General features: G+C 44.9%; 1 protein-coding gene across 1 annotated transcript in view; it reads left to right on the top strand.

Annotated features, from left to right (window-relative positions):
• Positions 1–23,237, top strand: part of Ccdc3 (coiled-coil domain containing 3) — an 89,547-nt gene extending 66,310 nt beyond the window's left edge. The window contains exon 3 of the mRNA XM_041630805.1: positions 20,880–23,237. Within this exon, the coding sequence (XP_041486739.1) occupies positions 20,880–21,152 (273 nt within the window). The 3' untranslated portion in view covers positions 21,153–23,237. The remainder of the gene's footprint in view (positions 1–20,879) is intronic.
• Positions 23,238–24,152: the final 915 nt, after the last annotated feature.

The raw sequence follows: 24,152 nt of genomic DNA, 5'->3' as shown, positions 1-24,152 counted from the left end.
TCAACTTTTGTAGAGATAGAGCAGGGGCAGTGATGTCCATCTGAAGACTGTATGGTTGGAATAGCAGCTCTGGCTTGTAAAGCACAAACTAAGTTCATTGAGTATCCAGAAAGTTTCAGATGCCGAGGGAAGGTGCTAATGATGGCCATCACACACAGCTGCTGCTCCATGGAACTGTTCGTGTGCATGGAGGCTGAAACAAGATGCCACGGACTACAGTGCATATCCCAAAGGGAACCCATATGCTGCCTAGAGCAAAATATAACACAGTTGGTTTTCATTTTCCCCCTGTTGGACAGATTCAAGAATGGAGGGTCTATGAACCATGGAGTGGAGTAGTGGTGGGGGAAGCTAGAGGCAGTGTGTTATATGTCATCAAGGGACCAAGGAATGGCTATGTGAAGGTAGCATCACACTGGCCTTAGAGAGGGGACCATTTGGTTCATGGTAGTGAGGAAGATATGCTGAGAAGATACCTCCGAATAAAGATGCAGACACAGGCTTGAATGTGATGATAGTTTGGTCTGACTGTGATTTAGGCGCTTGGGTCAAAGTGACGACACAGAAGAGACAGAGCAAAGTGAGGAACATCGTCAGTTCCCTTTGAAGGCGTCTGACAGACACAGCAACATGTGAGGGCCCTGGCCTGTGTTCCCCAAGCAGGGAACACATGGAGACACTTTTCCCTTCTAGAAAATTACACTTCCTTATGGTAAACTCATGGGGCATCTAGGGAAGATTATCCCAGTTTGGTTTTGTCTACCCAGTTGCTTTCCTGTGTTGTAAGACTTTCAGAGTGTGCAGATGACCCGAGTCCCCATCAAAAAGTAAGGGATTTAGTCTTCAAGTTCATCAAGAGATTCTCTCTCTCTCTCTCTCTCTCTCTCTCTCTCTTAAAAATCTCACTCAAGTGGAGAGGGAAGGGAAAGGATGCTGTTGTACGTTTGTAAACTGAATTACAATTACTTGGCAAATCTTGGAATAAGAGACTATTTTCCCAAGTCCTGAAGGCCCCAGGCTGCCTTTCCATCCTGTAAATTGGCATCTGGGGAAGCATCTCCTGCACATTCCAAACTGCGAGACATGACAGCGAAGTCAGCACTTTATGCCAGAGCCAGCCGCAGGGAAGAGGGGAGACACTGAAGCTCATTAGGATTCAGACAGCAGTGAGCCTGGCTCCAACTTTGTACCGCATCGTGGGATAACTTAAACATTCCCGTTTCCCACCAAAGGCAATGCTTACAGGGGCTGGGGAAGGGTGAAGAGGGCATTGGAGAGAAAAGAAACCGAGAAAGAGAGGTGCTGGCGGGGAGGGCCTCCGGTCAGGACAGCTTTCAGAATGCCGAGCAATGGGATTTGCAAACCATTGTGTGTCTATGTGTGTGTGCATATGTGTGTGTATATGTTCATTTGTGTATACATGTGGGTGTGGGTAAATGTGGAGGTCCCAAAACAGTGTCCAGTATGGGTTCTCTGGTGCCTTCCGCCTCTGAACTTCGCTAACTGGCCTGTGAACCCCAGATATCCCTCTCCCTTGTGTGCTAACTTGCTTGGCTTTTTGCCTGGGTTCTGGGGATCTTAATTCAGAATGCTGGTGAGGCAAATGCTCTATCAACTGAGTCATCTCTGCAGCCCACAACTTGTTTGGCTCTCACAATCACAGTGACGATTATTGGGGACTCCGTTCTGTGGCAAACAGAGTAGGCTTTAGGAAGTCAGCTGCCCAAGGACACGCGGCTGCTAGGAAGGGTACAAAGTGAGTTCTAGCCCCAGCATGGGATCCTGACACTAAGAAACCAAAGGTAGGAGGGGGCTTGTTGGCCAGTGTGGGTAGGTAGCTCATGATCCTGCTGAGGAGGAAGACCTCACCCAAGTCTCAAAGGAGGCCTGAAGCCTGGGAAAACTGCAGCAACTTGGGAGCCTGTGCTTGCTCCATGGGCAGAGGCCACATTGAATTCCAGTAGACAGCCTGGCACTTCTGTAAGAAAGCGAGTCTGGAAGGAAACGTCAGCTTGTAAGGAAGGAGAAGTTGAGCAGGTGCCAGGCGTCCTTAGTGTGACGTGAGACTAGCCGGAGAGTGGAAGCTGAAGTCTGGGAGGTGGACGGCAACTCTGCCGTGAGACAGCATGAGCGTCCTGAATGCCGTGCATTGCACACGGAAGCATGGCTTAGGCAGCCCACTCTCTCTGGCCTGCTTACTTCACTACACAAAACCAGTGAAGGTTTGCACGATGAAGAGTGTGCCAGAGGTCGCCTGTACAAACAGGGTGTGTGTATGTAACACTGTAGCTTAAGAAGATAAGCTTTCAGTTAGGAATGCTTTCTCATGATAAAAATCAACACAACAGTAACAACAAAAACGTAAACGCAGGCTTTCCCATTAGGCAGTGGAGCCTGGCTGTGGGCAAGGCTTCCTGGTTCAAGTTCAGAGGAATGTAAGGCTGGAGCTGACCCTTCTGTCCTGCTCAGGCAAACTTGGGGGCAGAAACACAACACCAGAGGCAGCTCCAGCTCAGAGGACATACACATTTTCGAGTCAAAAGGTCACCCTGAGTCAGACTGCAGTGGAATTTGATGTTCATTAACTCTGAGTTTTTAAAAGCCCTGACTGACACCCTTCCACACTTAAGTTGCCTCCTTAATTCATTTAAAATTGAATGCCCAGACTGCTTGCAAGTGGGATTATACAAACAGAGGGGAAGTCAGTCATCTGGAAGGGTGGTTTTCAGTTTTGATGTTGGGAGAGTGAAGCCGCTATGTCCCCGGCCAAGACCGCAATGTGTAGTTTGCGAGTGTTTTTCTGGAGAGTAGTTGGAAGGGGAGTTGGTTCCCAAGGAGAATGTTTGTGTGCACTGCTGAGAGCCAGGGAGCGCTGAGGTCACTAGGACTGCCCCTCCTCCCAGCCTCTGGTTTATAAATGAGATCTCCTTATTTTTCTTATCCTGAGTAGTCTCAGCTTACTGTGGAGTTTACGAGCATGAGGGCACAACCTTTTATGATAGATGGACTGATTGCAAGTCTGAGGTCTATCTCCCATCACAGACTCTGTATGTACAGAAGCTCTCAGAGTTTATCTGTCTAACCTATAAAATGAGGAAGTGTGGCCCAAATTGCGATAAGGGTTGGATGACAAAATTTAATAAAAATTATTGCCCAAACTCCTTATACAGTGGGGCATAGTTGATGTTTATTAAATTACATCTCTGGCATTAAAAGGCTGTGAAGAGAAAGCTCAAGTCTGGGGAGCTTCCCGCCCCAGTTTAATACAGTTTTTTGTTTAGTTGTTTTTAAAGATAATTTGTGTGTGTGTGTACGTGCGTGTGTGCGCACGCTTACACAAGTTTCTAAAGAGTCCAGAAGAGGTTGTCAGAAACCCTGGAGCTGGTGTTACAGGTAGTGTGTGCCATCCAATGCGGTGCTAGGAATTGTACTTGGATCCTTCGCGAGAGCCGTATGCACTCTTAAGCACCGATTCATCTCGCCAGTTCTCAATACTATTAATACATCCAAAGTCTCATCCTGCTTATCAAATGCTCTCCTATCACTTGATAAGACATACCTTTCTGGACCCATCCTAACCTGCTGGCTAGAATTTGTGACCTGTGGTTAGAAGCCTAGACCTCATTCGTGACCAGACACCCAGCCGCTGTCCACTCCTGGCCAAGCCTCCTTTCTTACTTGAGCATAGCTTTTCTAACAAAGATGACAACTGCGAAGTTTGTTATCCCTGCCAGTGAGGACTTAGTTATAGCACTTGTCCCTCTGAATGCTGCCTCATGCTAGCGCCCTGGCACAAGGCAGGAGTGACCAAGAGGGACAAAGGGACCAAGAGGCTCTAAGGCATCTGGGTGAATACAACAGAAGTGTAGCCCAAGGGATAGTACCCCTCACAAGACCACAACTCTGAAAATACACTCATTTCTACTTACGCTAGTGAAGCTGGCATGAGCATACCATGTATAATAACATGTAAGCTTTACAGGTAAAACCGCAGTATTGTTAGCTCCAAGACTAAGTCATAAGACCCTTCCTTCTTAGTAGTTCCTCCCGAAGTCCTGATCTCTACTGAGATGGTTGTGTTGAAATGAAAGAACTTACTATACCTCTTCGGACACTAACACCCACTCACCCCATATAGCTATGTGTGTATTTTATTTTTATGAATGGCATATTACATGAATGATTCTGAAGGTTGGTAAGGGCTTTTTTTTTTCACTTGGCAAGACACATTGGAGCTATTTTCTCCCTCCTCTCTTAAATTACACAAGGTATCATGCAGACTGATGCATATGATTTATCTGTCCCCATATTGATGAGAATTAAAGTTTTCCCTTTTCCAATTTGCAGGGATTGTCTTTGATTATTGCTTCTATAAACATCTGTGCATATTTTCTATAAGATAATGAGAAGAGTAAAACCCCAACGAAACATACAATGTCATGCCTGTAGTCCCTAACTGGTGATAAGGGGGAGACTGAGGCAAGAGTATGTGGAGGACAACATTGAGATCAGGGGGACTGAGTGGAGAGTGCATATATTTTGAACTAAATTTTCAATCAGAACTTTGTACTAGTCAAATATTAGTCTGTGGTTTTTCATACATTCAAATTATGTGTGGAACCATATAACTTTCATATTATATTTTAAGATCTTTATAGAATCCTTCTGTATTTAAGGTATTTTTTTGGCCAAAAAACTTTCAGAAATTCCTATCATATGTTATATTATATAACTAATAAAAGCCACATGGTGTTGGCAGATGACCCCACAGTTACACGGGACAAAGTAGGTCCCTCCAGGTCTTAGTAGGAACACTAAAGAGAAAATCCTAAAGAAGGAGGCAATGAAGAAAATAAAAGCAAATAACTGGTTTGCTGTTTACTTACATACTCATGTCATATCCTGGACCCGGATAAACAGTACACAAGTTAGATAAATAAATACATACCACTCAAACCTGTTATGAAAATGACATTTGCTGTAAATACTTGGGTAACATAAGGCAAAACTTGAAAAATGTGCTTCCTTTCTAGTAATTTCACTTTAAATACTAATTTTATTTTTTAATTGGTTCACCAACTTTTGGATTTTTGGAGACAGGATCTTATTACGCAGTCCAGACTGGCCTGGAACTCACAGAGATCCGCCTGCCTCTGCCTCCCAAGTGCTGGGATTAAAGGCGTGCACCACCACATCTAACCTCAAATATCATTTTTAAAGAAATAATTGTCATAAAGAAAAAAAGTAGTAGGTTAAATTTCTTAATACTACTTAAAGCAATAAAGAACGCAGAAACAACTTGCAAATCTAATGTAGATAATATGGTTAAGGAAATTAAGAAATCTTAATCTTAAATAAAATAATTGTAGCCATTTGGCTATGCAAACTATTGGGTTATAATGTGTTCACACACAAGCTTCAAAAAACAGCGTTACCACTCCCAAAATAAGACACCACTGTGTGTGTGTGTGTGTGTGTGTGTGTGTGTGTGTGTGTGTATAGAGAGAGAGAGAGAGAGAGAGAGAGAGAGAGAGAGAGAGGGCTTGGTGTGTACAATGTGATTGCCACCAATCTTGATTATCTGAGTTTGGGTTCTTAGAAGTAACATAAAAACTCATGGGCCAGGTAGCCTGGAATGCACAATGCTGAAACAAATAGGAGAGACTCTGCCTCAAAAAGTGTGTGAGGCAAGGACAAATGCCAGACATGTGATAGGTACCCCCTCAACACAGAGAGACAGACATATGATAGGTACCCCCCACCACACAGAGAGACAGACATATGATAGGTACCTCCCCCCCCACACACAGAAAGAGAGACAGACATGTGATAGGTACCCCCCCACACACAGAGAGACAGACATATGATAGGTACCCCCCCCACACACACAGAGACAGACATATGATAGGTACCCCCCTACACACAGAGAGACAGACATATGATAGGTACCCCTCACACACAGAGAGACAGACATATGATAGGTATCCCCCCACACACGCACAGAAAGAGAGACAGACATATGATAGGTACCCCCCCACACACAGAGACAGACATATGATAGGTACCCCTCACACACAGAGAGACAGACATATGATAGGTACCCCCCACCACACAGAGAGACAGACATATGATAGGTATCCCCCCACACACGCACAGAAAGAGAGACAGACATATGATAGGTACCCCCCACCACACAGAGAGACAGACATATGATAGGTATCCCCCCATACACGCACAGAAAGAGAGACAGACATGTGATAGGTCCCCCCCACACACACGCAGAAAGAAAGACATATGATAGGTACCCCCCCACACCCATAGAAAGAAAGACAAACATATGATAGGTACCCCCCACAGAGACAAACATATGATAGGTACCCCCCCACACACAGAAATAAAGACGGACATATGATAGGTACCCCCCCCACACACACACAGAGAAAGAGAGTCAGAGAGGTGAATAGTTTAAAAATAAGATAGAACAATATGACTTACTAGCATTTGTCTCCCATATAAAAACGTCAATTTGAACAACTCCTCATGTACAAAATATAATTTCACACCAGGCTTGGTGGTGCCTTAGATCTTAGCACTTGGAAGGCAGAGGCAGGTGGATCTCTGAGTTCAAAGCCAGTCTGCTCTACAAAGAGTTCCAAGCCAGCCAGAGTTACACTGGCTTATATAGAGAAACCCAGTCTCAAATCAAACAAACAAATTTGCTAGGCCATCCCTTAAGGACTTAGGCTGTAGGTAGCAAGTCAACCATGGGTGTGGATGCAGTATCCCACAGTCTAAGCCTACTTCCCAGATTCAAGTACCAGACACTTCAGCAGGCTCCACGGATTGATTCCTATGGATGGAAGCCCTAAGTCTATCCATGAAGATTCAGGATCCATGACAGTTGCCATGGTTATAGGACACAGGTCCACCTCTATGTACTTGGGTTGCAGCTATGTCCAGCACACTAGACCTCTATCTCAGTATCACACTGGCCTCGGCAGACCTAGACTTACTGCTACCACAGGGGCAGTTTAGGTCATATGGACTTAGGCTTCAGATTGTCTCTAAAGGGCTTAATTTAATTAACAGAGTCACCCTAGTAGATCTAGACATGATCAGCTTTCCTAGAATTTCTGGACTGGCTAGTGATGAAAGGCTTTGCCAGACAAAAATAGTATTCAAAGACAGGAGTATGCTCCACTCCCATAATTGTGTAGATACCATAAATGATTACAAGAATCAAGACAGACCAGGAAGCATGAAAATACAAAAGAACAATAGAAAACTCAAGTTAATGGATTCTAAAGAGATGGGGACATATGAACTACCTGACAAAGAATTCCACATTTTAAGGCATCTCAGCAAACTCTAGCAAACCATTCTGTAAATTAGGAACCCCCCTACCAGCACCACCACCACCAACCACAGAAAGTCTGTAGTAAATAGGGGCGGTGGGGCTGCGTCCCCAGCACCCCGGCCGCCTGCTCGGCTAGCTTATGCCCCAAAATAATTACACAGACACTGTATTCTTTTAAGCACTGCTTGGCCCTTTAGCTCTAGCACTTACAGGCTAATTCTCACATCCCTATCAACCCATCTCTAATAATCTGTGAGAATCGGTCTTACCGGGAAGATTCTAGCCTATGTCCATCCTGGGTCGGAGCTTCATCCCGGGAGCAGGGCATGGCGTCTCTCTCAGGCGTCTGTTCCCTAGAGGAGAGCTTTTGAGTCTCTGAGCTCACTTCCTCTTCCTCCCAGTATCCTGTTCTGTTTTCTCCTCCCACCTATCTTCTAACCAATAAAATGGGCCAAGGCAGTTCCTTTATTAGCCAATGACCTTCCTCCATCAAAAGTCAATAGGGAAATAGACTTTAACTTCATTTGAGATCAAAGGGATCTAACAGAAATATATATATATATATATAACATTCTACCTAAGAGCAGTAAGTACTCATGGCACATTCTGCAGGACCAATAAGCTAGGCAAAACATTGAACTATTCTGGAAGACTGAAATAATATTTAGTATTTGTTTCTGGCCACAATGGTATGGACCAGGAGTAATTTCTAACCTATTATAAGTATGTAGAATCAAACTTGAATGCTCTTGAATATGCAAATGTTCAGGAAGAAACTGACCATGGTCAAGTGTGATTTATCACAGAGACACAAGCATGGTTTAGCGTATACAAACCTATAAACGAGACATAACTCATTCACAGAGGGAACGGCAAAACTCATGTGGTCATCTCAGTTGGTACAGAAAAGAAGTTGACAAGATCTAGTATCTTTTCATGATAAAAATTTTTGATAAATCAGACAAAGAAAGAACATATCCCAACACAAAAAAGGACACATACTACAGCAAGGCAATGGAATCAGCCTAGGTGTCCGTCAACAGATGGATAATGGACATAAAGAAAAATAAAACTCTGCAATATGCAGAAAAATGGATGAAACTAGAAAATATATTCAGTTAACACAGGTTCAGAAAGACAAACACAGCATATTCTCTCTTCTCTTTCATATATAAGGATCATGACTTCCAATTTTCATATATATGTACCATGTGGGAGAGAGAAGGGTCATCCCAAACAAGTATGTATGAAAATAATATAAGGAAACCTACTATTTTGGATGCTATAACACATTACATACAAATTATGTGTGTGTGCACATATGCATGTGTGCGTGCGCATCTCTCTCTCTCTCTCTCTCTCTCTCTCTCTCTCTCTCTGTGTGTGTGTGTGTGTGTGTAACATACCCACAGCTAACATCAAATACTCATTGGTGAAGTGGTCAAAGCTTTTCCTTCAAGACCAATAAAGATGAACAAAAGTCATTCTCACCACTTCTATTCAGCATAGAACTGAAGTCAGAGCTAGAACCGTCAGGCAACGGAAGAAATAAAAGTCACTGGAAAGGAAGACGTTAAATTGTCTGTGTTTGTGACCATATTTTAGATATACAAAGCCTGGAGACACCAAAAAAAGTCTATTTGAACTAATAGGTAAATCCAGTGAAATTGGAGAGTATACACCAACTTTCCTGAAAATAAACAGAAAATAATCCCATTTACAAGAGCTACAAGAAATAATAAAATTCTGAGGAATAAATTTACCAAAGAGGTAAAAGAGCGCTTCTATTTACAACATTGAAAAAAGAAATTAAAGATGGTACAGGTTCATGCAGTAGAAGAGAGAACGCTGTTCAAATGTTCCCACTACCTGAGATGACCTGCACATTCAAGGCAATCCTTAGCAACATTCCAGTAATTGTTTCCACAGGAACGGAAATTCCATCCCGAGAGAATGAGGGAGAGGTTGGTAAGAGCTGAGGCACCTCTCTCATTCTCAAAAAAAAAAAAAATTCTCCTCATCGCTAGTCATTAGAGAAATGCTCATTAAAGCCACTGTGATCGTATTACCTTGCACCTCTTAGAATGGCTATAATTTTTTAAAAAAGGAGAAGGATATGTTTATTAGTTACTTTCTCATTATTATGACCAAATACCCAACAGGAAGCAAGTTAGGGGTGAAAGAGTTTACTTTGGCTCATAGTTTGGGGTGCAATCCACCGTGGTGGGGAGCCATGGTGGTTAGGGAGAGCAGGAGGGAAAGCCTACTTGCTCACGTCGGGATGGATCAGGAATCAGACAACTGGGAATGCTATCACTCATCTGGCTTGCTCCAGTGTTTTAGGCTGGTCCTCCATCCCATGGGACGGTGCTGTTCTTATTCAGTGTGTGTGTGTGTGTGTGTGTGTGTGTGTGTGTGTGTGTGTGTGGTGTGGGTCTTCCTTTCACAGTTAATATTCCCTGGATATGCCTTCACAGACAAAGTCACTCTCCGAAAGAATTCTAAAGGCAAGTTGACAATGAAGATTAAGTACTACAGTGGCGGGGGAAAGGAGCCCTTAGCGAGAATTAGCTATAAATTAATACTGAGGTTGTAGAAAAGTGTGTGGAAGGTCCAGAGTGGGGGGCAGGAATAAAACTATTATAGGTTCCAGTAATCTCACTACTGCTCACTTCTGTGTATCTGAAGTGAAACGGTGTGAGTGTGAAGGGCATGGAATAAATGTATTAGTGAGAATCTGTGCTCCATCCTCATTGCTACATTAGTTACAATCAGCAAGCTATGAAGTCGAGCTGAGTGTCGAAGGACTGTATGTAAAGTGAGATAAAACAGGCCTGTGACCGTACTTACATGCAAAAATCTAAAAAGAACGATAGCACTGGGCGTGGTGGCACATGTCTTTAATTTTAGCACACGGGGGGGGGGGCAGAAGTGGGTGAATCTCTGTGAGTTCAAAGTGAGCCTGGTCTACATGGTAAGTCTCAGGACAGCCAGGGCTTTTGTGGAGAGACCCTGAACTAAATAAAATAAAATAAAATAATAAAATAAAGGAAGCAGAGACTAAAATGGTGTGTGCCAAAGGCCAAGGGTGAGAAAGGTGGGATATTTGCTTGAAGGCTACAAAATTTCAGTTACATAGGAAGAATAAAAGTTCAATGGCCTAATGACCACTATTGTTATGCCTAATCAATATACCATACCTATTATGTAAGTTATAAATATATACTATATCAAATGTATATTATGTGTTTGAAACTTGCTGTAAGTGGGGCTGGAAGTTAAGTGAGAGCGGCTACTGCCCTTCCAGAGGACCCAAGTTTGGTTCTCAGCATCCACATTGGGAGGTTCTCAACCACCCATGACTCTAGCTCCAGGTCCTTCTGACACTGATAGCCTTCATGGACACCTGGGCTCATGGCCACATACCCACACAAGTATGCATAGATAAAAACGACCAGAAGAAATCTTTAAAGAAAAAAATTGGTACCAATGTCATTACTAAAATTATGTGAGATCATGCATGTTAATAACTTAATTTAGCCATTATATAATATATACATATTTCAAATATTCATAAATATTTAGGATCTTATTTGGTAATAAAAATTCATAATTTTGGCATGTTGGGGATCAAACTCAAGGCCTTACATACGCTGGGCAAGTCATTTATGATTGAGCTATACCCCTACACCATTTAAAAAAAATAAACAACCGAGCCGGGCGGTGGTGGCACACGCCTTTAATCCCAGCACTCGGGAGGCAGAGGCAGGCGGATCTCTGTGAGTTCGAGATCAGCCTGGTCTACAAGAGCTAGTTCCAGGACAGGCTCCAAAACCACATAGAAACCTTGTCTCGAAAAATCAAAAAAAAAAAAAAAAACAACCAATACTAATTGATTTATAACCAGGTTTAAAATATAAAAACACATCAAAAGAAATGAGACTTGTCTCTGAATAGTGTAATCACTTACATCTCGTGTTTTCCAGCAATTTCCAATACTTTGATAACTGATCGTTTTACTCAGCAAGGAAGGTACAGCAGTGGCTGTTAAAGATGGACAGGGAATAACTTGGCATTTTATATGAAGAAGGTTAACAAAGGCGTTTTAAAACTTATTTACATTTTCACTTTTCTCTGACAGACAGTATCCACTTTTTACACGTCAAAGAATCTGGCCAAAGCTGGGCACTGGGTAAAGTCCCTTAAGCCAGTGGTTTCCACATGGAAATTTTGCCCTGTTATTAAAGCTTTCCAGTTTTCAAAGATTGCCTTCAGCACATGCCAGGAAAGACAGCCCTGAACTGGCAACGGTATTTATCGCTGTCTCTGAGTCATCCGTTATTTGTAACTTTTCCAATCACATTTTTACCAAATAAACTATCAACTGAGATTTCATTCTGGGACATAAAATTATTGACTGAATCTGGCTGGCAATGTGGTACCACAGCCACGTCAACGTGTAAGTGACCTCCAAGGCTTCCCCATGATGCTCTGTTCCCCCCACCCCAGACAGTCTCAGATTTAAGAAAGGCAGGGGAAGGTTGGGTAATAACTCCATTGGTAAACTGATTGTCATGTAGGCACAAGGACCCAAGCTTGAACCCTAGCGCTCTAAGAACCTGGCGTGTTGGTGCACACTCTGAATTCAGGGGGGCTGAAGACAGGAGGATCTCTGAGACTTGCTGGAAGCTAGCCCAGCTGAGTCACTGAACTTCAGTTCACTGAGAGAGCCTGTCTCAAATGTAAGGTGGAGAGCAATATTGACCTCTGCTGTCTATATGCCCGCACACGGGGAAATAGCCACAAATGCATGCTATGCTACAGAGAGGTAGGAGAAGGAGTAGGAAGGGAGGGAAGGAGAGGGACAAGGAGTGGGGAGGAGAAGGTGGGGGTAAGAAAGGGGAAAGGAAGAACTCTCAGGAAGTCAGCAAGTATCCAAGCCACATTTGAAGCAAAGTTTTACAATTCTCACTGCCTGCTCTTTCCAACCTAAGGAGGCATACATAGGTCTTCACCCCTTTCAGGTCCAGGGCCACCTGTCTTAATTCAGGAGCATAAAAACTTGTGTCTAAATTTGATAAATTCTCCCAGATAAACAATCTCAGCTGAGTCTGGCCCTGGATGTAGCCATGTGGACAAAGTCACTGTTCTCTGAGAAGTAAACACGAGCAGGCTCTCAGCTCATACATTCCCATCACATGCCCCAGTACGGTGGGTGGCAGGAGCTCTGGGGTTTCCAGCCAGCCATGAGGATGCCAGGCAAATGCAGGAGCCACGGGAGGAGAAGCAGAGTCCGCTGCCTCACTCAGTGGAAGAGCTGGAGGCTGAATGCTAGCTACTGGCGTCAGATCAAAGGTGGGGTGGGTGAATGGCGTCAGTGGAATGGAGCAGGAGCCGTGATTCTGCTCCTCAGGGGAGCTGGTGCCGTAGACACTTGGTCTGCAGTTTAGCCTGACTTCCTCCCTAGCCTTGCTGTTACACCCTGGCATCAGGAGTGTCTGTCTTGAGGTCATCAGAGCATGAGCATCATTTTAGGCACCAGCAGTGGTCCAGGATGTAAAGTTTAAAGAGTGCACTGGTGGCTCAGTGCAGCCTAGTCATCCAGGGCCAGTACACCAAGGACCAGGGCAGGAATGAAGAAAGCCCATCTTACTCCAATAGCAGCAAGGTTATCTGGTGGTTTTGAAGAAGCTACGTCAGACCCTTCCGCCCATACAATATGAGGTGTTATAGAGGCTTTACGTGCATGCACATATGCACACACACACATACACACGCACACACACACACATGCGTGCACACACACACACCAGATCAACCTGAGACTCCAGGTCCGTGGATGACACTTTCCCTCTCAAGGGTCCACTGCATCAGCCAGTCTGTAGCGTAGAGCACCCTCTGTAAGGGAAGAGGATTAGCTGACATGACTGGCTAAGGGAGGATTATGATATTTCAGGAGGCAGTAAGAGCTGGAAGATGTCTTTCTGAAACTTCACTGAGAAGACTACCGATACTCAAGGCCATCATCCAAATGGCTTCCTGCAGCTAGATTCATGTCCCATCTACCGTGACGCTGAATTTTTTTGGGTGAGTTCCTGGAAAGCCACTAAAAATGTAAAACACCCCCTTTCTCAGTTCAGGTGGGAGCGTCCTCTCCGCTCACAGTGGAAAGAGCTGAGTGGCCTTCTTTCCCAAGAATCTGTAATTTCAGCACTTCCTTCTACTGCTGGGTCTAGAAAAGCAGCTGGGGTCAGAAGCAGCATCCAACGACCCAACACTTACCAGTCCTCTTCACATCACAGCCGAGAGAAAATAGTGCATCTCCCTGGGAATGTGTAGAAAGTTGCTGACTCTCGTCATAGAACAAAGCTAGAGATGGTGAATAACTATCGTATCAAAGAGGAAGGCATGGGAACAATATGATCTGGCTAGTTCCGCAGTGGAAGGCTCCTTCAGAAGACCCTGTGTTATGTCAAGTTGCGGGCTGAAGCTAACTGGTACATTGAGTCTTAGGCAGTTCGGCATCTCCCCCTGAAACACTTTTCTCATTTGCAACATGCTCCGCTTCTGTAGGATTTGACATGAGGATGTACAAAATAATCCAGTCAAGTAAGACAGGGAGGGACCAGAAAAAGAAAATTCGCTAATTTCAGAACTCCTAAAAGCCCATTCTGATATAATCAGAATAAGTGGTCAAAACTGAACTTATTCTTGGAAATCAGGGACTCACAGGGATGTTGGTAGATCCATTTGACACTCAAAAGATCATTTTCTTAGTTGCTCATGTTCAAACCTTTGAACTTATTTCTGTTTCTACTTGCAGCTTTTCCTTCCGTTGGTCATTAAGTACTCTGCATTCTAGGTACTGAATACAAATATCTTATACTCAAGGGTTCAAAGCCTAGGACAGTCAGATGCACCAGAAGAGAATGGTACAATGCACACACGTGGGCTCTGCCTGGAGGAACCAGCAAGGCCTCATGAAGGGGGTGACTCTGAAAGAAGACTTGGGGAACACAAAGAATATTACCAATTGTGCAAAGATGAGAGAGAGGGTCAGGAGAGATTTTTCTAAGCGTAAGAAATACTGTGCAAAGTTCTGCTTGTTTGAGAGACCCTACTGTGGCTGAGCAGAGCTTTCAATCAGTGAGGGTCAACTATGCACGAATAAAAAAGGCTTAGTGTACTGTTTACTCTCTGCCATAGCTCAAATACTTGATATATTAGCTACCCTAATCTTCCAGTTTTGCCTCACTGTGAAATAAATTCCCTTTCATCAGGGATGCTTGATGGCCTCTTCCTTAGCTAAGCATAATGGGGAAGGGGCCTGGGATGAGCTCACATAGGCCAAGTGGGGAGCCTGGGACTCTAATCAGTTCTGTCCAATGGGAGAGAACTCACATGGCAACTCTTTCCTATGGCCTTCGATTTAACCCCCTAGCCACCTTCCTCTTCCCCACGTACCTCACCTTCCAGCCACCGCTTGTCTGGGGCATCTGCTTTTGCTTCTGTTGGGCTCCTAACACAGACTTTGGGTGGAGCAAAGGACCCACTGCCAAGTCAAGGGCTGTCATTGGCATCTCAAGCTGTCCCTCCAGAGAGTCCTCATAAGAACTGCTCTGCTTGTCACTTCCGAGGTTTGGGTGTTTCCCCAGTAGCTGTTGGTTTCACACAGCTTGGGGATCACTTTGGGTTAATGTGACTTCCCTGCCTGCCTCCACACACATCTGACAGCAAGGCTAAATTTCCAGTTGAATTACAGAAGAGCCAAAAAGAACCTGTGGGTATTTGGGCACAGGCAGCTGAGCCCCTGAACCACACATGGTGAAGCAATCCTGGCCTCTACTGTCCACTGTTTCTAGACCTTCTACAGTTACAAGTTGTATAAAGTTTACTTTTCCATCTGGACTTTAAAAATTGACCACAACCCGCTGGGATGGAATGAAGTGATCCTTTTGACAAAGACTGCGGATACCTTGCATCGGTGTTCAGGCAGTATGAAAATGAGTGAGAGATGAGGTGTGGGCATACAAGGTCCTTGGCAGGCTCTGATTCAGATGGTCATCTGTTCTTTGCCCTTCCCCCATGCCTTGGCTGTAGACCACCTTCCCTCCTACCCCATCCAGTGGTTAACTATCACATTTTCACCTACATCTGTCTCGGGTCCCTCCTGAGGTCAGGTTTCAGATGTCCCCTGTTGCCCAGCCTTAAGAAGAACCAGATAGTAAACATCTTAAGCCTGTGGATCATAAGGTCTTTGTGACAACTACTCAACTCTGTCATTATAGCATAGTAAATGCCACTGATAAAATGCAAACATACAATTGTAGCTGTGTTCCAATAAATCTTTATTGATGTGGGGCCAGATTTTGTGATAGGTCATAGCTAGATTACCACTACTCTCCATTTTTTTTTAATCCTCCTCCACTTCCTTCTCATTTTAAATCCCAAGAACATGAATGAGGTGTTAAAAAGGCAAGCTATTTGTCTTGTTACTTGTGGATAGTTCTTTTGTTTTTTTATACTTCAGAAAGTACATGTTGTCTTGTCCTTGTAGGTGGTTGTTTAAATTGAAAGCAGCTGTGAAGAAAAGAACTTGCAGGACACATTCGTTATGCCCACAAGTATGAAATAGTGATGCTCAAATACACTGTTTTTGGTTGGCCAGACACAAAGCTTACCAGCGTGCTGCCAAGTAACCCAGAAAAATTTCTACCCCTCACACTGCTCAGATACAGAATGGCAATTTTTTTTTTCTGGGGAGAAAACATGAAGAGGTGAGGGGGAAGGAGGGGGGGAAAGAGAGAAGAAAGAAAGTGGGGAGGATGGGGAAGAGAGGAAAGGGGAGGGAAGAAGAAAGCGTATAATTGAGCTGAACAAGTTTGGAAACGATGGGTGATTCTAAACCGTATCATGGATACCCTTCCTTAACCTCTCGACAGTGAAACCTTCTCACAGAACCCAAGCTTCCTGGGGGGAGAGGCAATCAGATAGGAAGATACCCAACCAAGGTACAGAAAGGGATACTCTTGTGTTTGTCCTGTCAGTGGAGGTGGGTGACCCAAATGGCCTCAAGGATTATCAGCAGCAATCCCGCTATCCCTCTCCTCAGTCTGGGGTTATAAGAAGAAAGGGTCCTTGAGTAGTTACTGGGGACCTCGCAGTGCTTCCTACGCTGGTTTCTATTGAGGTACTCAGTGAAAACCGTATCCAGACCAACATCTGAATGATATTCATGATAAAATTTCAGGGTAAAAATTAGAATAGCCAGTCTAGTGGCAACATGATTCAAATATTGTTTAAAATCTTTATGCACCTACCTATACCCATAAACCCAACCCTAGAAATGCATAAAGTAAAACGTCCGCAGTGGATGCAATCACGGATAATTTAAATTTTCCACTTGTTTTATTTCTTTGTGTGACTATATATGTATACATGCTTGTGTGAGGGAGGCATGTGCACATGTGTGTGGAGGTCAGAGGTCAACATTAGGTACCTTCCTCAGTTATTCTTCATCTTACTATATGTTATGTATTTCTTACATTTGTATAATGAATGTATAAATACAGTATTCACCCCATAGTACACATGGAGAGTTCAGAGTACAGTTTGCAGGAGTCGCTTCTCTGCTTCCACCATGTGGGTCCTGGAGATTAAACTTAGGTTGCCAGGTTTTTGGTGGCAGGTGCCTTTATCTGCTGAGTCATCTGGCTGGCCCCACACACTTTTGAGTCTTATGGGACCCGGGGCTTGCCTAGTAGACTAGGCTAGGTGGCTAACAAGACTCAGGGATAATCCTGTGTCTAGCTCTCCCGTGACAAGTGTGCACGTCTGCCGTGAGGTTTTTACTTGGGGAACTGAAGCAGGTCTTCATGTTTGAGTTATGCCAGCTGAACCATCTGCCCAGGCTCGGTCCCCTTATTTATCTTTTCAAAAGCTGATCTACAATCATTCTGTTACTTCTTTAGCTTTAGAAAATGACATCTTAAAAGATAAGCCTAGTTGATAAACATAAGAAAGAAGTCTCCACCTCCTGGCAGTTTGCCTATTTGCCCCGAAGCAGGGATCCCCTCCACCACAAACTTCCAGATATAACTTGGCTGCAGGCAAAGTGGAGGTGCTTGGCACCAAGCCAGAGTCGTTTCCCCAGGTTAGCCTGGGGGAAGTGCAGGGGTTCTACAAGGAAGAGCTAGGGAATCTTTGGCTTCGGGCCTCTTCCCCAAGATCCTTCTTTTCATTTCTTCAAAGAGAACGTGCAGGACCTGCTGCAGCCCAGCCTGGCATTTTTCCTCTGCAGCTCAGGTTTCTGAAAAATACCTCAAAGCTAAATGAACAAATGGAGTAGCTTGGCTTTTTTTTTCCCCGCCCCCAGCAAATTTTAAGAGATTGATTTCATTTGGAAAGCATTGCCCAAACAGGATTTTCTTAAAGAAACATGTATCTGAAAAGCATAGCTCTCCTCTAGGGGTTCTCACTTTTTAAGGGGGGGGAGGAGAATCTCTCTGTCTCTGTCTCTGTCTCTCTCTCTCTGTGTGTGTGTGTGTGTGTGTGTGTGTGTGTGTGTGTGTGTAGGGGGCTGATGGCCAGAATCCAGAAGGCCCACTTTAGGTTTTATATGTATGAAATAATACCATTATTTCATGGCATTGTGTCCATGCACCTGGCATATTAACCGAGGAGGAAAGACCTGCGTGATAGTAGTCTTGGATTATGGCTTTGCTACCGGCGACACTGGACAAGTTCTTTGAGTCCCTTGCTGTCTTTCTTAGATCCTATCAGAGGAAGGAGAAGCCATGAGGACCACAGTGATGCACTCACTAACGAACACATTTAACCTTGCTATCTCTATCGCCATGATACACCACTAACCCCTGACACATCTTGGTGCCTCTTGGTCTCATCTTGGCTTCTTCAGGTCATTGTCAAGGCCGTTGTAGCTGGCTGTGTTCTTTTGCTACAGTTGTAACTCTTCCTGCCTTGGATTCTTCAGAATAGGGGTTTATTGTCCTCTGGGCAGGGATGTGGACTAGGAATGTTAGTGATCTAGGAAAGCTTTGTCCATGGCAGTTGCTCATGCTCCTGATCCCTTCAACTCCTTTTTGATATGATAGTCAAGTACATAGTAATGAATTCCATTTAAACGGAAAGACTTGGCGCTCTCTCTCTCTCTCTCTCTCTCGTATATGTTTTTTATCTTCTTTTATTCTGTTCTAGAAGAATCTTCCATAACACATACCTAGATCATGCTATAAAAAAAGTGAATTGAAAGTGCTTATTCTAGCTACTATATGGAATTTTAAAATACATAGATCTTACTTACTCACACATGCATGATAGAAATAATGAGTTCCTCAAGGAGGGTCCTCTACCCACTTTGTCCTTTGAGTGTGTTTGCATGTATGTGTGTGTGTGTGTGTGTGTGTGCGTGCGCGCGTGTGCGCGGGGGGGGGGGGGGGGGGGGGGAAGGGGGGTGTTGTCTCATTCTCATTTTGTCCAGGAGAGGGCAGTATTGCATATGTGGTCTCCCTGCAGCCATGACATTTCAGGAGCCCAAAAACTATTAAATGACAAGCAATTTTGAAACACTGGTTCAATTACTTTTTTTATATATGTCCAAAATGGCCAGGCAACAAGTATACCAAAGGCCAGTGTTGAGTTAGGTCTTGAAGTATTGGGATCTGCTAAGAGCACTGAACTCATTATCCCATGTATGAATAACTGCAGGAGAGTATGGTGTAGGTAGCAACATGAAAGTGAACCCACAGAAGGCTTGTGAGGTTGTCAGACAGCTGGGCGTGGTGGCAAGGGCTTAGCATCCCAGCACTCAGGCACTGAGGCAGCAGATTAGGAACTCAAGGCTAGCCTGGGCTACAGTGTAAGTCTGAAGTCAGCTTGCATTACACGAGATTTGTCTTTAAAAAAAAGTGCAAGCCGGGCGGTGGTGGTGCACGCCTTTAATCACAGCACTTGGGAGGCAGAGGCAGGCGAATCTCTGTGAGTTCAAGGCCAGCCTGGTCTAGAAGAGCTAGTTCCAGGACAAGAACCAAAAAGCTATGGAGAAACCCTGTCTCGAAAATCAAAATAAATAAATAAATAAAAATAAATAAAAAATAAAAGAAAAAGAAAAAAAAAGTGCAGAGAGAGCTGAGGGAGAATGGCACTCTAGCAGAAGAGAAACCATGGCACAGACTTTGAGATGAAAAGGAGAAAAATGTGTTGGAGGAAGAACCGGGAGCCAGCATGTTTGTGATCGGGCCTGCGGTGCACAAAGTGGAGATGCCTAGGTGGGTCTGACCATAGACTACTGACTGACAGTGAACTTTTACTGTGTGCTAGGCACGAGTCTAAGAACTGTCTGGATAAAACTTATTAAATTTCCCCCACCCTGTGGTTAATCTTATGCTACACATGAGGAAACTGTATGTGGCCGGTCAGGCTTCCTGAAAGGGGGGGTGGCTTGAGAGGAGAGGAGACACGATTTTTAGAGGATGCTCTTGGCATTAGAGGCATACCCAGGGAGAAGGAGGGAAACAGGGAACAGAGGACCAGGCGAAAGGTGAAACTAACTGTAATTCCAACTTCCCTGGGGCCCTAGTCTAGCTCACGGGACGCTGTGAAGCTAAGATGTTCCTTCAAAGATGTTCCAAGAGAAGATGAGGGGCCCTGGATTTCTTAATCCTGTGTCACGCCTCATTATTAACTACAAATGCCCCAGCAAAGGGGGGGTAAACCAGGGCAGGTTCCAGCAAAGACCACGGAGGACTGTCCTCTTGTAACACTCTGAGAAGCTGGGGACAGACCTTGCGGTCCGAAAGCCAGTGTGGAGCAATGCAGAGTCCACTACACTGAGTTCAAGAAGCTTGCCCGATGGGAGGGCATTTAGAAGCCGAAAAGGCAAGGTGAGAAACCAGGGCAGCTGGCCTTAAAACTGCATTTAACTGTACTGATGTACTCCAGTGCAGGTGGCTGGGGCTAGATGAACACAGCATGTGAAGGACACTGGTCCTGAGATCCTTCCTTAGATACCCAAATCTGCAGATGCCGAAGTTCCTTCTGTATAAAGTAAGGTGGCACAGTAGTTGCGCAGAGCCGCAGTGTTTGCGTATGACCACCCCTGGATTGTGCAGAGTACCCAATACAGCAGGTATAGCCCATTGCTGCACTCTATCGGTTTCTGAATGACAGCAGGTAAAACTGTCTGCACCTGTTCCAGCAAGGTTAAGCACCTGTTCATTTGCTCAAGAAACAATCATGGCTCCTCCCCTGTGAACTACCTCATATCCTTGCATAGGCCTACTGAGTTACAGGAAGTTCATTCCTTCCTGCCGCCAGTGACAAATACTTAGACTATATTTTAAATGCAAAAATCTTATAAGAAAGAGGAAAGTGGGGGTTCTGTTTGTATTTGAGGTCAGGTGGGACTCCTGGGTGGAGGGAGACGGTCATGGTGAAGGCCATTGCCCATGCTGTCGCTTCAGAGACTCATCTGCCTCTCCCTCTGCGCTGTTTCTGCCCCCAGCTCATGTGCTCCTCGGTGCAAAAGGCCCTGTTTGAGGAAGAGGACCACGTCAAGAAGCTGCAGCAGAAGGTGGCCACCCTGGAGAAGCGCAACAGACAGCTTCGTGAGCGGGTGAAGAAGGTCAAGAGGTCTCTGAGGCAGGCGCGGAAGAACAGTCGCCACCTGGAGCTGGTCAATCAAAAACTCAATGAGAAGCTGGGGAGCGCAGGTGCCCAGCAGCACCTCAATGCCCTGGGCCGGGAGCCCCCGCGCGCCCCCTACCTGCACGGGTAGCCTGTGCAGGAGGATGCAGGCCTGCCTTGCCTCTCCCCTGAGGGAATAAATGTGGGTTCCGTACACGCACTTATTTCAAACAATATAGGAGATACTCATTAGGCATTTGGTAGAGTCTAACTGGGTAAAACGACAAGTCTTACTTTCTTTCCCATTGGGTGCTGGGCTTCACTGGCCACTCGGCTTCAGACCTTATTGTATGGCATGCCCTTTTTCTGTCCTGGTGCTGCACAATACCTTAAAGCAATAGGATCTCCCAATTCTGGGCCATCTTGAGTCTGGCCCTCAGTCTCAAGAGTGTCTCTTCACTGTGGAGAGACCATTCTAGAAGAGAACATACACGAAGATATCACGGGACTCTTTTTATTTCAGAAGAGAGTCAGTGTGAGTCTCGGCAATCAGAGCTGGCACAAGCCTGCATTCTGAAGAGACACCGTTTTACAGAGCCTTCCAGAATGGCCTGCTGCTTTTGTTCACAGTTTTAGAAGCAGGGTGCCCACATGCAAATGTGCAGAGACCCCAACTCCATTCAGAATTTCCCTCACAGCTGACGCATGTTAAGGCTTAATGAGTTTATCACAAGCAAGGGAACTGAATAGGGAACTGAGCGGCTGGTAATTGGTAAAGGTAACTTATATCAGTTTTCCAACCCCAGCCCTCCAGGGCTGACATGATACCCACAGGCTGCTTTAGTCTAAAGAGTAATTGCTTTTGTGGACACGCTATGTTTCATGACGCTGGGAGTTAGACAAGTCTCTAGCATTGAGCTGAACACTCGGCCCTACTGTATGTCTGAACCAGGCCTCTTTTGATGGACATGTAAGGATGTTTTCAACTCTTGTTCCCAAATTGGAATTTAGCTCTGACACTGTAGAGTCTTAACTTGGTTTTCTCAGCCTGTCGTGCCTTTGAGTTCAAGGTCAATTACCCCAACACACCGATACTGTCTGCTCTGCAAATGCATCTCCCTGCCTGGTAGGATTCAGTGAGGGCCGTCTTCCCACCCAGGATCCCAAAGGGTGTTGTCTAGGTATACCAACCCAAGCTTCTACACAACCTCCAAACCCCTATCCCAGAAACACACACATAGTCTCCTCCAGGTTCCCCTCAAAAGGTCTGTGCACACCCTGATAGAAATATTTGTGTAACAGTGCACTTTCTTGTAATCAACTCTTTAACAAAGCATTCTCTTTGGAAAGAGCTGCAAGGCAGTTCAATAAGAGCTTGCTCACTGCCCTTTCCACTTAAGACGGATCGTGTCTCAGCTGTGCTATTCAGAAGTCAGCTGAGTGGCTGCTGCTTCTTCTCTCCTGCTGATGGCCCTCCAGACCAAATGTCCTCCCATGTTGTCCTACCAATAGAGAGAATCCTTTGTCTCTCTAGTGTCTACCACCCAAAGCCCACTCCAGTCTCACAAGGCTGATAAAATGGCCATTCTGTCACACTGCTACCCTTGTGTTTTTCAGAAGTCTAGGCACTTCTGTGAGAAGTACCTTGTATTGTATGAGTATTGTGCCCTTGGCTAGACTGGGCATGATGGGAACTTCTATTCTGGGACCAATCTTCCTCCACCCTCAGCCCCTTTAACAGCACTGTTCCTAATTTGCTACATAGGTGTGCCTTCTCGTTAATTCTCCCTGGGGACATTTAAATAAAGAGGTTCTGTTGCCTCCCAAGAGAATGGCAAGCTTAGAGATGACAGAGCCAGGACTCGGTGAACTGTGGAAGCCAAGATGCGCTATGTTCTGCTTTCCCAATAAACATGCGCAGTGGTTGCAACAGCAGTGAGACAATGAGCGTGTCTTTGAATCAGGGAGGTTTTGGGATTTCCAGCTTCGGCCTGGAAAAATAATTTAGAGCCTTTGGGGGAGACATCTGGGAGTGACCCTGGGACAAGCCTGCGCGCCTGCCATCCCCTGATGGATGTGACCTGAGTATCTCTCCCCTTGGGTTCCCATCTCTCAGCACACCTGTGCTCCTGCTCTGCCGCTCACCTGGGACAGGAGGTATCATTAATCAATGTCTTCAGACATGTACCGAAGTCTTGCTAAAGGAAACTTCCTCAGGTCCCATAATCTTCTACCTTGTCATCTTGCCAGAGCCCTCACCACCTGTTACTCATATGAGTGTAATGTTTAATGTTCCATAAAAGGATGGCTCCAAGCATAACTCAGAACATGACACCCTTTCTCCAGTCTGTTCTGGAACCTTCCGTGAAATGCAGGCTACTGTCTCCTTTCCCTTCAAGGTACCAGAAGATGAATCGTCTTTTCCAAAATCACAAACTAAGTAAGAAGCAGGTAGACTCTTGAATCTTTAAACGACAGTCCCCAGGAATGTCCCACTGGCAAGGTGTGGAGGTCAGCAAGTGTAGAAATGAGACTTCCATAGCTCCACAGTGTGCCGAGAGTCAATGTCTTTGGAGGATTCCCATTCAGGGCATTGTATCTTCTGTACTGTTTGCTCCTTTTGAAAACTGTTTGAAACATTGGGCTATATTGCACGGTATGACCCCACCTGGTAGAAGTTATTGAAATCCTGGCATCTGGAGCACAAGACTTATCTAACTTTGAAGAGAAAGATTACAAACTCAAATCACATCGACTTTCAATCAAATGGCAGAATCAACAACAATTCATAGTCTATGAGGGTTTTTTTTTTTTTTTTTTTTGCTAAAAATCAAGCACCCTAACTGCGCTGGTGGCACACACCTGTAATCCTACAGTTGGGAGGCAGAAGCAGGAGAATCCTAAGTTTGAGGCCAGATTGGGGCTGTGTAGCAAGAGCCCAACCCCTAGAAACACATTTCTCCCCTAGAAACACTAAAGCACCCCAGCATGTATTAGACTCTTTCTTACAGATTATTTTATTTAATAGTCTTCATAATTTTATAAAGTAGAAAGCTCAATTCCTGTTCTCCAACAGGTATCTAAGGTTTCAAGAAATAAATGGCTCAAGGGGCACAGCTGTGCAGGTGGTTAACCAAGCCCTCATAGCTTC

Source organism: Microtus oregoni, unplaced genomic scaffold, assembly GCF_018167655.1.
Source record: "Microtus oregoni isolate MIOR12 unplaced genomic scaffold, Mior012 000035F_ref0000213, whole genome shotgun sequence".
Classification (NCBI taxonomy): domain Eukaryota; kingdom Metazoa; phylum Chordata; class Mammalia; order Rodentia; family Cricetidae; genus Microtus; species Microtus oregoni.
Note: the sequence above shows the minus strand (reverse complement) of the source record. Positions and strands in the feature narration are given on the sequence as shown.